We start from the raw sequence: 15,550 nt of genomic DNA on the forward strand, positions 1-15,550 counted from the left end.
TACCCCTAGAAAATGAAAGATGTCATTACAAAGTACAATTGGTCATGCAAGAAACAGGCTCCATATGGGTCTGAAGATGGAAAATCAAAAGGGTTATGGCGCTTAGAAGACAAGGAGGAAAAACAAAAATGAAAAAAGGAAGCCAAAATGGACTGTGTCCCTAAGGCTATGTTCACACCATGGAATGCGGAATTCCACACGGATTCCCACTAATTTCAATGGGATTCTACTGCGCTGTTCACATACCAGAATTTGGTGCAGAAATTCTAACTCCGCGGCTGCATGGAAATGCATTGCCGTCTGTGAGACGGTGCATTTCCGAGCAGTCCTAGTGCCAGAGGTTTTCCGTGTGAACATAGCCTATGGGGTTGAAGAACTACTTTTTTTGATGTTCCTTCCCATATATAATTTATTTTGGAGAAGCTGCAGTTTTCAATGCAGTTTATAGAAACAAAGCTGGTGGTGAATTACAAAGTAATGGGACATAAAAAAGAAAGGGCTTCTACTTCTCGTTTTATCCACTTCTGGCTTCAGCTCAAAAACTGTATCAAAAATTGCAGTGGGGTTTTCCACAGAATGCTGTTGTAAAAATACTGCAAAACAATGAACATGGATAATGTTTTATAGGCACTGCAGTACATTGTAGAGTTTAGCTTTCTTGTACATTGCATTTGTTTTTCTCAAAATTGCACTGAATTAAAGGTGGATTTTATGCATTTTACAGGAAAAGATTAAAGAGATTGGAGACAAACAACCAGAAAAGTAAGTTACTTACCTATTTTGTTGGACGAACAAGAATTGATTAAGAAAAGGACATTTTTAAGAACCTTTTATTAAAAATGCATGCTTATTTTATTAGGGCTCACAATTTCAGCCGTAATTTTGTCTGCCATTTTTCATCATTACTGGTTTGTTGACAATTATGACAAAAAACTAAACGGCTGAAAATGTGATTATAAATAAAATATGCCGGCATTTTTTTTGTGTGAACCCGACCTTATGCTGGCATATTAATGAAAAAACTCTGCTCATCCATAATTATTTATACATTAAGAAACAGTCAATATTACATTGCGAGAATGCTGGACTACTTTTCTTACTTAAAGGGATATTCCTGGCCAAAACTTTTTTTTTATATATCAACTGGCTCCGGAAAGTTAAACAGATTTGTAAATTACTTCTATTAAAAAATCTTAATCCTTCCGATAGTTATTAGCTTCTGAAGTTGAGTTGTTGTTTTCTGTCTAACTGCTCTCTGATGACTCACGTCTCGGGAGCTGTGCAGTTCCTATGGGGAAATTTTCTTATCATGCACAGCTCTCAGGACGTGACATCATCATTGAGCAGTTAGACAGAAAACTTCAGAAGCTAATAACTATTGGAAGGATTAAGATTTTTCAATAGAAGTAATTTACAAATCTGTTTAACTTTCCGGAGCCAGTTGATATATATAAAAAAAGGTTTTGCCTAGAATACCCCTTTAATATTAGGCGGGGATCACATACTTAAAGGGGTTATCCAGGAAAAAACTTTTTTTTATATATATATCAACTGGCTCCAGAAAGTTAAATAGATTTGTAAATTACTTTTATTAAGAAATCTTAATGCTTTCAGAACTTATGAGCTGCTGAAGTTGAGTTGTTCTTTGCTGTCTAAGTGCTTTCTGATGACATCTGTCTCGGGAAGTGTCCAGAGTAGAAGTAAATCCCCATAGCAAACCTCTTCTACTCTGTGCAGTCCCCGAGACAAGCAGAGATGTCCGCAGAGAGCACTGTGGCAGACAGAAAAGAACAACTCAACTTCAGCAGCTGATAATTATTGGAAGGATTAAGATTTTTTAATAGAAGTAATTGACAAATCTGCTTAACTTTCTCGAGCCAGTTGATATATATATATATAAAAAAAAAAGTTTTTTCCTGGAATACCCCTTTAATATTAGGCCGTGATCATTAAATGTATCTTTATGACTCCATGCATGAGTTAAAATGCATAGGCGTACATTTAATTTGCTACTGTATAGAAAAGTGTAGCTGCGCATTCCTGTACAGAGAAATACACAATATATACTGTATACTGTGCTGTTAAATAGTTGTCAATAGGTGCTACTATATACAGGTGTCAAGTCCTGGGAAAAAGAGCGTGGGAAAATTTCTGCTCAAGGGCTGGCTAGTTCCCATGTGTCTCTGTAGGGCCTGCGTCCTGGCTATATACCTTTGTACCTGTACACCTATATATCTACAAAATCGAATAATAAGCTGACACATTTTCAAGTGTAAATGGGCAAAAGCCTTTCCTGACACCAAAAACAACCAAACAGGATTATTTACCCATTAGAAAAATGTGTGCAGCTCACAACCAGGTATTCGAGGTTATTGTGGTTAAAGGATTGATCCCCACCAATCCAAATGGGTAAAAACTAAAACAAAGATTAACCACACCTCAAGAATACTACCCTAGGGTACACAGTGAATAATTGTTTGAGACATAAAGTTTTGAAAAAAATGCAGATTTTATTAGAACAATAAAAACCTAAATGGTTAAAAATATCAGAGCAATGTCAATGTTATCTTAAACTGTCATTGGGCCCTAATGACAGATTTAGAAAATATGAATATATATATAGCAACCACCTAATATAGAATAATCTATAGATGTTAAAAACAAATGCAATTTTTCAACAGCATATAATGATCCGGAGTGATGAATGAAAAAGGGCTGAATGATGAATTAAAAAGGGCTGATAGTCCGGCACTTGTAATGGAAAAGGCAAAGTCACTTGATGGACTGATGTATAGGTGTATAAAAAGCTGCCCACAGATGTTAAACAAATGCAAAGTTCAACCTCACCCTGGCTGCTGGTCCCGTACTGCGACGGGCCGATAGTTGAAATTCTTGTGTTGGCTGCAGCAATCCCGGCGTGAGAGCCTAGATGGATATGGGCTCCGGCAGGAGACTCTCTCGGGAGCGGTCTGTGGTATCGGCAAATACCTGGATGTGTATCGGACCTTCGCTGGAGAGATCGTGGCTGGGTTCTGGTATTGCAGGCAGCAGGTTGGTAATGCGCTCAGTGGGAGAGGATGTTTGATGAATGCAGCAAGTGGTGCACAAGGTTCTGGGCCGGCTTCAGTCTAGGTGGTGCGTGCGAATTGTGCTCTGTTCAGATTAGATATCAGCCTAGACGCGTTTCAGGGTGCTAAAAATGACCCCTTCCTCTATAGATTATTCTATATTAGGTGGTTCCTATATATATATTCATATTTTCTAAATCTGTTATTAGGGCCCAATGACCGTTTAAGATAACATTGACATTGCTCTGACATTTTTAACCATTTAGGTTTTTATTGTTTTAATAAAATCTGCATTTTTTTCTCAAACAATTATTCACTGTGTACCCTAGGGTAGTATTCTTGAGGTGTGGTTAATCTTTGTTTTAGGATTATTTACCCACTTGATAGCAATCTAATACAGCTAACATGTTATACCATGTTATAAGAAACACATCAATCTGTTCTTGAAATCAAATTATTGGATGAACCATCACAAGATTAAACAGCAGAGAATTCAATAGTCTTGTAATGAAAATTAAAATACATTTTTTGTAAGATAAAATGTTTATTGAACTTTTTTTTAATCTTGTTTTCTTTTATTTATCTTGTTTACTCACTTTTCTATATTTTAAAGGATGGAAGGTGGAAAACAAATGTTTTAAAATCAACTAAATCAAGAAAGTTGAACAGATTTGTAAATTACTTCTATTTAAAAATCTTTAGCCTTCCAGTACTTATCAGCTGCTGTATACTACAGAAAAAGTTGTGTATTTTTTTTCAGTCTGACCACAGTGCTCTCTGCTGACACCTCTGTCCATATCAGGAATTGTCCAGAGCATGAGAAATTCTCCATAGCAAACCTATCCTGCTCTGAAGAGTTCCTCACGTGGACAGAGGTGTCAGCAGAGAGCAAAGAACTACACAACTTCCTCTGGGGCATACAGAATCTGATAAGTACTGGAAGGGTTAAGATTTTTTAAATAGAAGTAATTTACAAATCGGAGTACCCCTTTTATCTCATTTTTGTGTGTGTTTTAGAATATGACCTAGTTTGGTACTCAAAGGGAACAGATAATCCGAAAACTATTCTATTCTGTGTGTGTGATAAGGAGGGTGCTGCTGGATAGTGATCTGTACAGCATTACAGTGAAATAAAGAAAGGGAAGACAATAGGAGCTCTGCCTCCCCTACCCTGAAGAATGACCTTTGCACAGGTCACAGAGCATACTTAGAAATTTGTCCCACACAAACAATAGGATCTGGAGGTGTTCATTGGCCAGCATTTATCATTTTCTGTCTATGACAATAATTTTTTTGCACCTTTTATTTTCATGGGCTTTTCCCGTCATTGCACCTAATTTATCAAAAAGGCGCATGCGAAATGATGTATTTAGCCAAATCATGATTTCCTCCCAAAACTCTACCTCACACTTTTCTGGTAGACACCTGTGTGAGAGAGCGGCAAGCACTGTTCAGTCACAGTGAATTTGATGGTATCTTCACAAGGAGTGCAGTAATGGTGTCTCACACAGGGCCAGAGAGAAACGAGCTAACGCCTTCTACCCCGTCTCGTCCAGTTACAGAGATACTGTGGGGACTATTTCATGCACCTAATGCAATGACAAAATAGGGTGATTGCCCATGCTGACCAGTTTAAAGCTCCTGCATAGCAAACACCTGGTGAGTTGATGGAGATCCATTTCAGTAATTTTTTTGGCGGGAGAAAATCCCTAGACTGACATTATGGCAGTGCTTTGTCAGTTTGGTTAATGAGGAGCGAAAACTCTTATTGGTCTGTGAGTGAAGCATAGGTATAGGCTGGCATGCTTATGCTTCCATATAGTATGTTGGTTATATAAAAAAGAGAGGAGACACAAGAAAAAACCGAAGCGCAGCCTGTGCCGCTACCCAAGGAGAAGACAAGATCAGTTAGTGACAGCGGATTGCTCACCTTATGGTATAGCGCTCAGAGCACAACACCGATAGTTGCTTACAGGGATAAGTTTCTGCTCAGGAGTCGCCTGCATCTGCCTGTAGCCAGGATCCTGGAACAGTGTAGAGTTGAAAGCTTGTGCAGGATCCCCTTAGCAAAAGGGAAAAAACAATGCTTGCTTGTTGGCACTCACTGATGTAAAGGGAAGTCTTACAAATAACCGATTCAAACAGAAAAGAATAAAGGATACCGGCTTTATTTGCCAATGGGACAACGCGTTTGAAGGTGACTGCTCACCTCTTCGTCAGGTTGCCCCTGACCTAGGGTGAGAGATGTCATGAGCATACAATGATAAAATACAATTATACAGTGTTAAACATAGAAAATTTAATTGATATACAATGTATGTATGGGCACATATAAATACTCCCTAATTGCAGTGTGAAAGAGCAGAAATGCAGTAATAATTATGTGCATGCAGAAGTGTAAGCGGGTGGCTGCTCCCCAAAGCACTCCGTGTCTGTATGAAGCTGCGTTCTCTGGTCCTAGCGCTGGACAGGATGTGCAGGAAGCCGGCTTGTCATAGCGAGGTCTGCAGGCTTCACGGAGCTCAGGACACGCTGCACAATTGTACTACTGCATGCTATTGGATAGAGAGGCAGATGGTAATGGAAAAGAGGGTTTATTTAGTCAGTAGTGGCCGCAGGGATGCAGGGAAATACTGGGAATATACCGGTTATGACTTAATCCAATCATGACTCACTTTATGCAATCATTATATTGTAGTGAAGGATTATATATTTTGGTGATATTCATTATCCCAAACCCTGCCATTACTACCACTTTTCCAAGATCCACAAAAAACACCCATTCACCTGGACATCCAAATATCTCCTGAATAAACAGCAGTACTTGCAATATGTCACAGTATTTGGATCTACACCCAGTTCCAAATTATTATGCAAATTCTATTTAACTGTCACAAACATTAAAAGTGAAAAACTTTCTTTTTTAAATCAACTGGTGCCAGAAAGTTAAACAGATTTGTAAATTAAATGAATTGTTTGCAAGAGCAAGTATGACACCCAGCACTGCTGTATCCTATTAGCCAACTATAGTATACGGGATAGGTATGCTGCGGTGACCTCGGAGTGGACAATACCTGCTGCGTGGAGGTGCAGACCACTAGGTGAAAGTAACTTGTATCAGCTAGTTGAATGAAGTAGAAAGAAGTCGCACTCACCAACCAGGAGCAGTATACAAAGTCTTGTCCTTTATTCACACCGACAGAGTGGAACAATAAAACACGGTCACTCACGTGGGGAGCGAGAGCAGCCGGTCTCAGGATGCGGGGGCACACCACCAGAGGCAACTAGTTTCGCGTCACGGCTTGACGCTTCTTCCGGCCAATAGGGTGTACGCCTACCTGCACAGGTGGGTAAGTATTTATACAGCTTAAAACAGAGGGGGGGGCATGGTGACCGTAACACATTACTATAGTGTGTAAAAAGAAAACCACATACCATTTTAAAATCATGACATAGCATGAACAATACTTAAAACAAAACCACCTAACAGAGGTAACCGATTCACAGAAAAGCTGACAGATCTTGTTTGTCATTCATCCCCGTCGGTCCCATGGCTTTTAGCCTAATAATCCAGGAGGAAGGCATGTTTATCTATGCCGACGGGGACGTTCTCTATTCTCTTGAGTCCGGCAAATTTGAGCCCCTCGCTCACACCGCCATGACATTCATTCATATGAGCGATGAAGCGAGGGGACCCCTTACCCCATGGAAGAGAGTAGAGGTGCTCTCTCACACGTGCATTCAATTTTCGCTTAGTTTTGCCAACATAGTACCTTCTGCATGGGCATATCAAGCAATACACTATGTGAGTTGATTGGCAGGTGATCAACTGGTTAAAAAAACACATTGACACCTCCAACGGAAAAGTTCCTTTTTGACAGGTTAAATTTGCAGAATTTGCAATTCCTGCAAGGGAAGTTTCCCTTAGGTGTCATTTTGTTCAACCAGTGATCTCCTCCATCTTGAGACTTTTTTTTGTGTTTTTTGATTACATCTCCTATGGTGGTGGATTTTCTGAATGTAATGATAGGCTTTTCCTTTGCTTCCTCCTCTAATTCTTCATCATTATCAAAATGGAACCAGTTATCAAAAATACTTTTCTTTATCAAATGATTAATAGGTGAGTTTGCAAAGGAAATGACAACGCGTTTATTATTTTTATGAAGCTTGTTAATTTTCCCCTTGTTTTTTGGGGCCAATAGTTCTTCCCTATCTCTCATTTCTGCTTTTTTGTATGCCCGTTCAATGGTCTCTAGGGGATAACCCCTTTCTATTAGTCTTTCATTTAAATCTTCTGCCTGTTTTCTGAAGGTATCGTTGTTGCTGTTAACTCTTTTTATTCTAAGAAATTGGCTGCAGGGAGGTACAGTGGGACGTAAAATGATAAAATAGGTTATGTTCCCAGAATGATGACCCAGAGCATGGCCAAAACAAAAAATATGCCCACCTCAAACCCTATGCTCTGAATCATCATCCTGGGAATGTGATGTGTGTGGCCGTCGCTAACCTGTTGCTTCAAATGCGCTCCCCGCTCAGGTGGAGAGAGAGCACTGCGCATTTGAGGCAACATAAAAAAGTCCCTGATGATAGTGACTTATGACCCATTTTTGGAAAAAATACCCCCAGAGGTCATTATCAGTTTTTTTTTTTTTCAATTTTTTTGGGGCAATTTAGTGGTTTAGGGGGTTAAAACTTGGAATGTACTCTGGACTTTGTATATTTGGGATCAAATTATGGGAAATTGAAATGATTAGGGAAAATTCAGTATTGCATGGAAGTGTGATACTCCCTGAAGCAGTTTTTAATGCAGAGGCCCGGATGATCGGTGTCCTTCCGTATCCCCCTCCTGTGACACACGCTGCATTTTTTCTAGGATCGTCCCTTCTTTCCTGTGTGGGGGACTTCACCTGAAAAGTTCTGGCCTGGGACGATCCTGGCACCTTTAACTTCAGTTCCTTGGGAAGTCCGGCCTGCTTTTTCCCGGTTGCCAAAGATCAGGGCCCTTAGGACTTCTTTTTGGATCTGGAGGAATGTCACTGTGTTGCCAGCATACTGGTACTGTACAAAAGAGTTGTACATGGCAACCTGTACCAAGTAAACCGCAACTTTTTTGTACCATATCCGTATTTTACGCATGGTAATGTATGGCTTGAGGGCTTGATCAGAGAGATCAACTCCCCCCATATACTAAGTGTAACGCAGAATACAATCAGGCTTGAGGACCGTTGTTGTGGTACCTTGCACAAGGACAGGTAAGCTGCCGTTACCATGAATTGTGGTCAGCATAAGGACATCCCTCTTATCCTTATACCTGACCAGCAACAGGTTTTCATGGGTAAGGGTACAGGACTTACCCTTGGGCATAGGTGTCTGCAGAAAATTTAGAGGGAGGCCTTTCTGGTTCTTCCGCATGGTCCCACAAGTGGATGTGGATCTGGCAAAAAGGGATGTGAACACAGGGATGCTGGTACAAAAGTTGTCCATGTACACATGGTTACCCTTATCCAGCAATGGGTGCTCAAGGTTCTAAACGAGTTTCCCGCCAATACCCAGAGTGGGGGGAAATTCTGGGGGTTCAAAACGGGAATCCCGTCCCTCATGTACTCTGAACTTATAAGTGTACCTGGAGGTAAGGAGAAACGGAAATGACGGCTCACCTCCGCTGAACACCACCACCTGAGCCCGGATTAGCCGGCAGAGCTCCTGGTCCATGTAGAAATATAGGAAGAAAGTAAATATAATAAGGATAAAGTACCTGTTGCACTTTATCCTGCACTGGAAATTCTTCTTCCTATGTACCTGGAGGTACTCTCACAAAGTTTGTAGAGTTTCACGCCATACCACGCCCGCTTCGAGGGAATATACTGGCAGAAGATTAGACTCCCCTTAAAATTAATAAGAGACTCATCTACCGAGAGCTCCCTGAGCTGTACGTAGGCCTCCAAAAATTTGGCCCCAAAATGATCTACGACTGGCCTCACTTTGTAAATACGGTCATAGGTGGGATCACTTCGGGGGGGGGGGGGGGACGCCACATTATCAGTATAATGTAGGCATTTCCGAATTTCATCGCACTGCTTCCGTGTCATGGCCATACTGTAAAGCGGGGTCTGATAGAGGACGTCCCAGCTCCAGTACTGCCTGACACTTGGTTTTTAAACCAGGCCCATGTGCAGCACGAGGCCCCAAAATGTCCTCATTTTGTCTGCATTAACAGCGTACCATTCACTGGACCTAGCCACAAATGAATCAGGGTGGTGGGCGATGAACTGTTTGGCATACAGATTTGTCTGCTCCACCATTAAATTGACAAAGTCGTCACTGAAATAATAACTAAAATAGTCTATTTCAGTGTATCCGGCAATCCGGATTCCTGAGTTGCCAACAAACTCAGGAATCTGTGGCTGATAACCCTCTGGGGGTCTCCAGACAGTTTCACCGGAAGGGAGCTCCGGTAAAATTGTCTGGGGGGGTTGGACTCCTACCACAAGCGGCATGGACGTGTGTGTGGGGGGGGGGGGGGGGGGGGCGGGGAAGTGTGTAATGTATGTTTTTGGTGTAACTCATGTATAACGGTGTGATTATAAATCACACACCGTTATAAAAAGAAAAAAAAAAACGCTGGGGCCCAAAAAATAAAAAAAAAAGTGAGGGGGGCAGAATGCAGCGCCCTGAAACCCTTCGCGCTGCAAATAATGCGGTGGACCCTTGAGGACCAATTTTTTTTTTTTACTTTTATTTTTTTTTCAACCTCCTACCTGTCCCTGCATACAAACTTACCCTGCGCTATACAGCACTTCTTCAGCCCTTAGGGGCACAGATCTCAGCAGAGGGGGGGGGGGGGGGGTCCCTGGCTCTTTCTCTCAGCTCTGCCCCAGACTGAACTTGGTGGGCTAGCAGAGCAAGGGGACATTAACCCCTCCTCTGCCGGCTGCTATCGTTCGACCAATAGCAGTGCTTCTGGGGGGGGATCGCCCTACAGGAGGTGATTGGCGGTGAATAATACACCGCTGATCACCATCTAACTCTGGGTCATCAGGTCACACGGCCGGAATCACCGCATATCACCGGTGTGAATTCACCGGCGATCTGTGGGATCGCCGACATGGGGGGTATCAGGACCCCCTGGGCATTGTCACGGGATGCCTGCTGAATGATTTACATCTAGAGACACATCACTTCTGGCTGCCTACTCTATCAAGAAAGGTAGATCTATATAATTTTAATTTTTTTTTAGCCTACTAGGTGCCACACTATTTCTAAGGGTGCGTTTTCTCCTAAAGGTTAAACCCGATTTTGGAGGTAGAGATTGGCTAAGATAGGGGTCCTGCAATAAAATATGCCAATGTCTGTTAACCCCTTAAGGACGCAGGACGTAAATGTACGTCCTGGTGCGGTGGTACTTAACGCACCAGGACGTACATTTACGTCCTGTGCATAACCGCGGGCATCGGAGCGATGCCCGTGTCATGCGCAGCTGATCGCAGCCAGGGACCCGCCGGCAATGGCCGACGCCCGCGATCTCGCGGGCGTCCGCCATTAACCCCTCAGGTGCCGGGATCAATACAGATCCTGGCATCTGCGGCAGTGCGCGATTTAAATGAATGATCGGATCGCCCGCAGTGCTGCTGCGGGGATCCGATCATTCATAACTCCGCACGGAGGTCCCCTCTCCTGCCTCCGTCCGGCTCCCGGCGTCTCCTGCTCTGGTCTGTGATCGAGCAGACCAGAGCAGAAGATAGCCGATAACACTGATCTGTTCTATGTCCTATACATAGAACAGATCAGTATTAGCAATCATGGTATTCCAATGGGGACTATTCAAGTGTAAAAAAAACTGTAAAAAAAAAGTAAAAGTAAAAAAAACGTGAAAAATCCCCTCCCCCAATAAAAAAGTAAAACGTCAGTTTTTTCCTATTTTACCCCCAAAAAGCGTAAAAAATAAATTTTATAGACATATTTGGTATCGCCGCATGCGTAAATGTCCGAACTTTTAAAATAAAATGTTAATGATCCCGTACGGTGAACGGCGTGAACGAAAAAATTTTAAAAAAGTCCAAAATTGCTACTTTTTTAATACATTTTATAAAAAAAAAATTATAAAAAATGTATTAAAAGTTTTGTATATGCAAATGTGGTATTAAAAAAATTACAGATCATGGCGCAAAAAATGAGCCCCCATACTGCCGCTTATACGGAAAAATAAAAAAGTTAGAGGTCATCAAAATAAAGGGATTATAAACGTACTAATTTGGTTAAAAAGTTTGTGATTTTTTTTAAGCGCAACAATAATAGAAAAGTATGTAATAATGGGTATCATTTTAATCGTATTGACCCTCAGAATAAAGAGAACACATCATTTTTACCATAAATGGTACGGCGTGAAAACGAAACCTTCCAAAATTAGCAAAATTGCGTTTTTCGTTTTAATTTCCCCACAAAAATAGTGTTTTTTGGTTGCGCCATACATTTTATGATATAATGAGTGATGTCATTACAAAGGACAACTGGTCTTGCAAAAAACAAGCCCTCATACTAGTCTGTGGATGAAAATATAAAAGAGTTATGATTTTTAGAAAGCGAGGAGGAAAAAATGAAAACGTAAAAATTAAATTGTCTGAGTCCTTAAGGCCAAAATGGGCTGAGTCCTTAAGGGGTTAAGGATCTTTCTAATGACCTTATTTTCCCTACAGAAGTTGGTAATGAAGTCAATCGACCACTCAGTGTCAGACTAAGTCGCTGGAGATAGGGTATTTTTTATCTTATTGGTATGCTTGCGAGGTAGTGGACAATCTTGTAGGAGAAATCAATAAATTTTTAGGGTAGTTTTTGGCACGAAATCTGGCTTTCAGGATATTACTTTGTTCCTGGAAGTCAGTCGTAGAGGTGCAGATGCGCCTACAGCGTTTAAATTTACCAAAAGGTATGTTAGTGATCCATTTCTTATAATGTGCACTCGTGAATTCTAGATAGCTGTTATCAACTGCTTTAAAATATGTTTTGACTTACACTTTGTCTGAATTGTCAAACTACTACATCTAAAAACTCTGCATAATTGTTAAAAACTGATTGTGTAAAATTAAATGGGCACTGTCACCAACTTAATTTTTTGATATGTTGTAGTACTTATGTACTACAACATATCTCTAATCTACTTTTATTATTTTTTTTTTCATTAAAAGGTTTTAAAAGGTTTAATTTACATTTAAAAACCGGCCACTGAAAAAGAACTGATTTTGGAGTGGCAATCAGTCCTTTTTCAGTTAGGCTGCACTCGCTCCCTGATTGTAAATCAGACAGGCGGGAGCGAGTGCATTGGCTCCCCAGCCACTGGCTGGGAGGCCACTCCTCCCGCACATCGCCGCCGCCGCCTCGTTGCCGCCGCTGTCCCTGCAAGCCTGCTGCCGGACTCTGCAGTAACTGCAAGTGTAATGAGGGAACGGGGTATGTGGCTAGCAAAAAAAATAATAGGATGGTGGGAGCTACCCTTTAAGACCCCAATCGTTATTATTAAGAGATGTTAAAAATGCACTCAGTTCCAGAGGACTCCCACTCCAGACAAAGAAAATATCATCAATAAAACGTTTGTAAAAGCGACAGTGTCTAAAAAGGGGATGGGGCTATACAATCAGTTTCTCGAAGAGGCCCACAAATAAATTAGCAAAGCTAGGTGCCACCTTTGACCCCATCGCTGTACCCATGTGCTGAGAATATATTTGCCGCTGAAATTCAAATTAGTTATGTGTAAGTATAAACCTTAAACCTTTTATAAAAGGATCTTCTTTTGATCTTTATGAACCTTAGGAAGAAAGTAAAAGAGAGGTAGGGCTGGTTCAGTTAACATTATATAATCCCTTTCTGCTTTTTCAAGTACACCATTTGCATATCCATCAGATACTAGAGTATTCAGTTCCTCCTTATATTTGTCAGTAGGATTGAATGTTAAGGGTACATAATACACGCTGTCCGATAATAATCTTGGAGCCTCCTAAACATAATTGTCATAGTCCAGAATCACAATTCCGCCCCCTTTGTCTGAGGGACGGATTACGATGTTGGTGTTCTTAGAAAGTTTTTTTAGAGCAATATTTTTCTTTATGGACATATTAGAGGTGTAGGATGATTTGGCTTTGGTCATATTCTCTATGTCTGTAGCTACCAGTGATGAAAATGTTTCTGTGACGTTACCTTTAGACTGGATAGGAAGGAAGGAGGATCTGGGGCGTAAATTGGTATGGATAGGCGGTGGATCTAAAGTTTCAAAATGGGTATCATCATCATGTGCCCCTCCTCCACTATTAGTGTCTTTAATGGCAAAGAACCATTTAATAGTTAGTTTACTAACATACTTATTGAGATCCATGAATATCAAAACTGTCCGCCTTGGATGTGGGGCAGAATGAAAGCCCCCTCTCAAGAACGTTTTTCTCAAGACATATGTCATCCAAGACATATGTGGACAGGTTGAATACCTTGACCGTATTTATACCCTCTTTAGATTGTTTAACTTTTTCCTTTCTTTCTCTATGTCTCCCTCCTCTACATCCTTGTTTTCTCAGCTTTTTCGTTTCCCCCCTAGAGGATGAGAAATGTGGATCATCTCCAGAGGTGGAATGTCTAGAGATATTGGGGGTGGGTTGTTTACATTCGGGGATAACACTAAAAAAAGCAGTGAAGTTATGAGTGTGTAGACTGTCTGATAGAAGGTCTTCAGTATCCGATGTGGGGGTAATGTGAATTGATAGCTCAATATTTGTGGAATCTGTATTGGGTGTGAAGAAGAGTTGTTGTTATGGTAAACGTCTATCCACCGTAGGAGTAATGTGGTGTACAGTTACAATAGAGTCATCAGAAAATGCTACGCAGTTGTTGGTAAAGCGGGAGGTTTTTCTTGTTAGTGGCATTCTGGGTAACTAAATCTAGAATGTCCTGTGGTATATCAGAGTTCACAGAAGAATGGTTGGGTAATGACTTGTGTACACAGCTATGGTTATGTACAGTGGCATTCAGTAACTTGGTGGTGGTTGGGTGGATAGTGTGGGCAGAATGATCATGATTATTGATTTTTTTTCTGACTGGGTGACTAAAATAATAGATGGCAGAATGATTATTGATTTTTTTGACTGGGTGACTAAAATAATAGATGGCGGAGGGGCAGTAGACATCCCATATCTAGATTTTAGTAAGGCTTTTGACACTGTCCCACATAGAAGACTTATCAATAAACTACAGCCATTGAGCTTAGACTCCCATATTGTTGAGTGGATTAGACAGTGGCTGAATGACAGACAACAGAGGCTTGTAGTCAATGGAGTATATTCAGAGCAAGGTCTCTACACCAGCACAGACGGGGGTTCTTTACTGTAAGAGCAGGAATTCTCTCCCGGAGATGGTGGTCATGGTGAACTCTGTAAAAGAATTTAAAAGGGGTCTGGATGCATTTTTGGAGAATAATAACATCACTGGTTATGTATGTTAGATTTATAGGGGCAGAACGTTGATCCAGGGATTTATTCTGACTGCCATATTTGGAGTCGGGAAGGAATTTTTACTTCTATTATGAGGGATTTTTGCCTTCCTCTGATCAACTCTGTAGGGACTCATTAGGGTTATAGGTTGAACTTGATGGACTCTGGTCTTTTTTCAACCTTGTGAACTATGTTACTATGTTACTAGGTCTTGTTACCAGTGGGGTACCTCAGGGATCTGTACTGGGACCAATATTGTTTAATATCTTCATTAGTGATATCGCAAAAGGTCTCGATGGTAAGGTGTGTTTTTTTTTGCTGATGACACAAAGATATGTAACAGGGTTGATGTTCCTGGAGAGATATGCTAAATGGAAAATAATTTAGGAAAACTAGAAGAATGGTCAGAACTCTGGCAACTGAAATTTAATGTGGACAAGTGAGAGATAATGCACCTGGGGCGTAAAAAATCCTTGGGCAGAGTATTTTGACACAGTTCAGTATCTGAGGAAAGGGATTTAGGAGTAATTATTTCAGAATACTTAAAGGTAGAAAGACAATGTAATAGAGCAGCAGGAAACGCTAGCAGAATGCTTGGATGTATAGGGAGAGGTATAAGCAATAGAAAAAAAGAAGTGCTTATGCCGCTGTACAGAACACTGGTGAGACCTCACTTGGAGTATTGTGCGCAGTACTGGAGGCCATATCTCCAAAAGGATATAGATACTCTAGAGAGAGTTCAGAGAAGAGCTATTAAACTAGAAAATGGATTGCAGGATAAAACTTACCAGGAAAGGTTTAAGGACCTTAACATGTATAGCTTGGAAGAAAGAAGAGACAGAGGGGATATGATAGAGACTTTTAAATACATAATGGGAATCAACATGGTAAAGGAGGAGAGCATATTTAAAAGAAGAAACACTTCCACAAGAGGACTTAGTTTTAAATTAGAGGGGCAAAGGTTTAAAAGTAATACCAGGAAGTATTATTTTACTGAGAAAGTAGTGGATGCAT

General features: G+C 40.9%; 1 protein-coding gene across 2 annotated transcripts in view; it reads left to right on the forward strand.

Annotated features, from left to right (window-relative positions):
* Positions 1 to 15,550, forward strand: part of RASIP1 (Ras interacting protein 1) — a 159,038-nt gene that overhangs the window by 64,693 nt on the left and 78,795 nt on the right. For both annotated transcript variants that reach the window (XM_056543470.1, XM_056543471.1), the window contains exon 6: positions 725 to 762. In XM_056543470.1, coding sequence (XP_056399445.1) covers positions 725 to 762 — 38 coding nt within the window. The remainder of the gene's footprint in view (positions 1 to 724; positions 763 to 15,550) is intronic.

This window comes from Hyla sarda, chromosome 10 (assembly GCF_029499605.1).
Source record: "Hyla sarda isolate aHylSar1 chromosome 10, aHylSar1.hap1, whole genome shotgun sequence".
In the NCBI taxonomy this organism is placed as follows: domain Eukaryota; kingdom Metazoa; phylum Chordata; class Amphibia; order Anura; family Hylidae; genus Hyla; species Hyla sarda.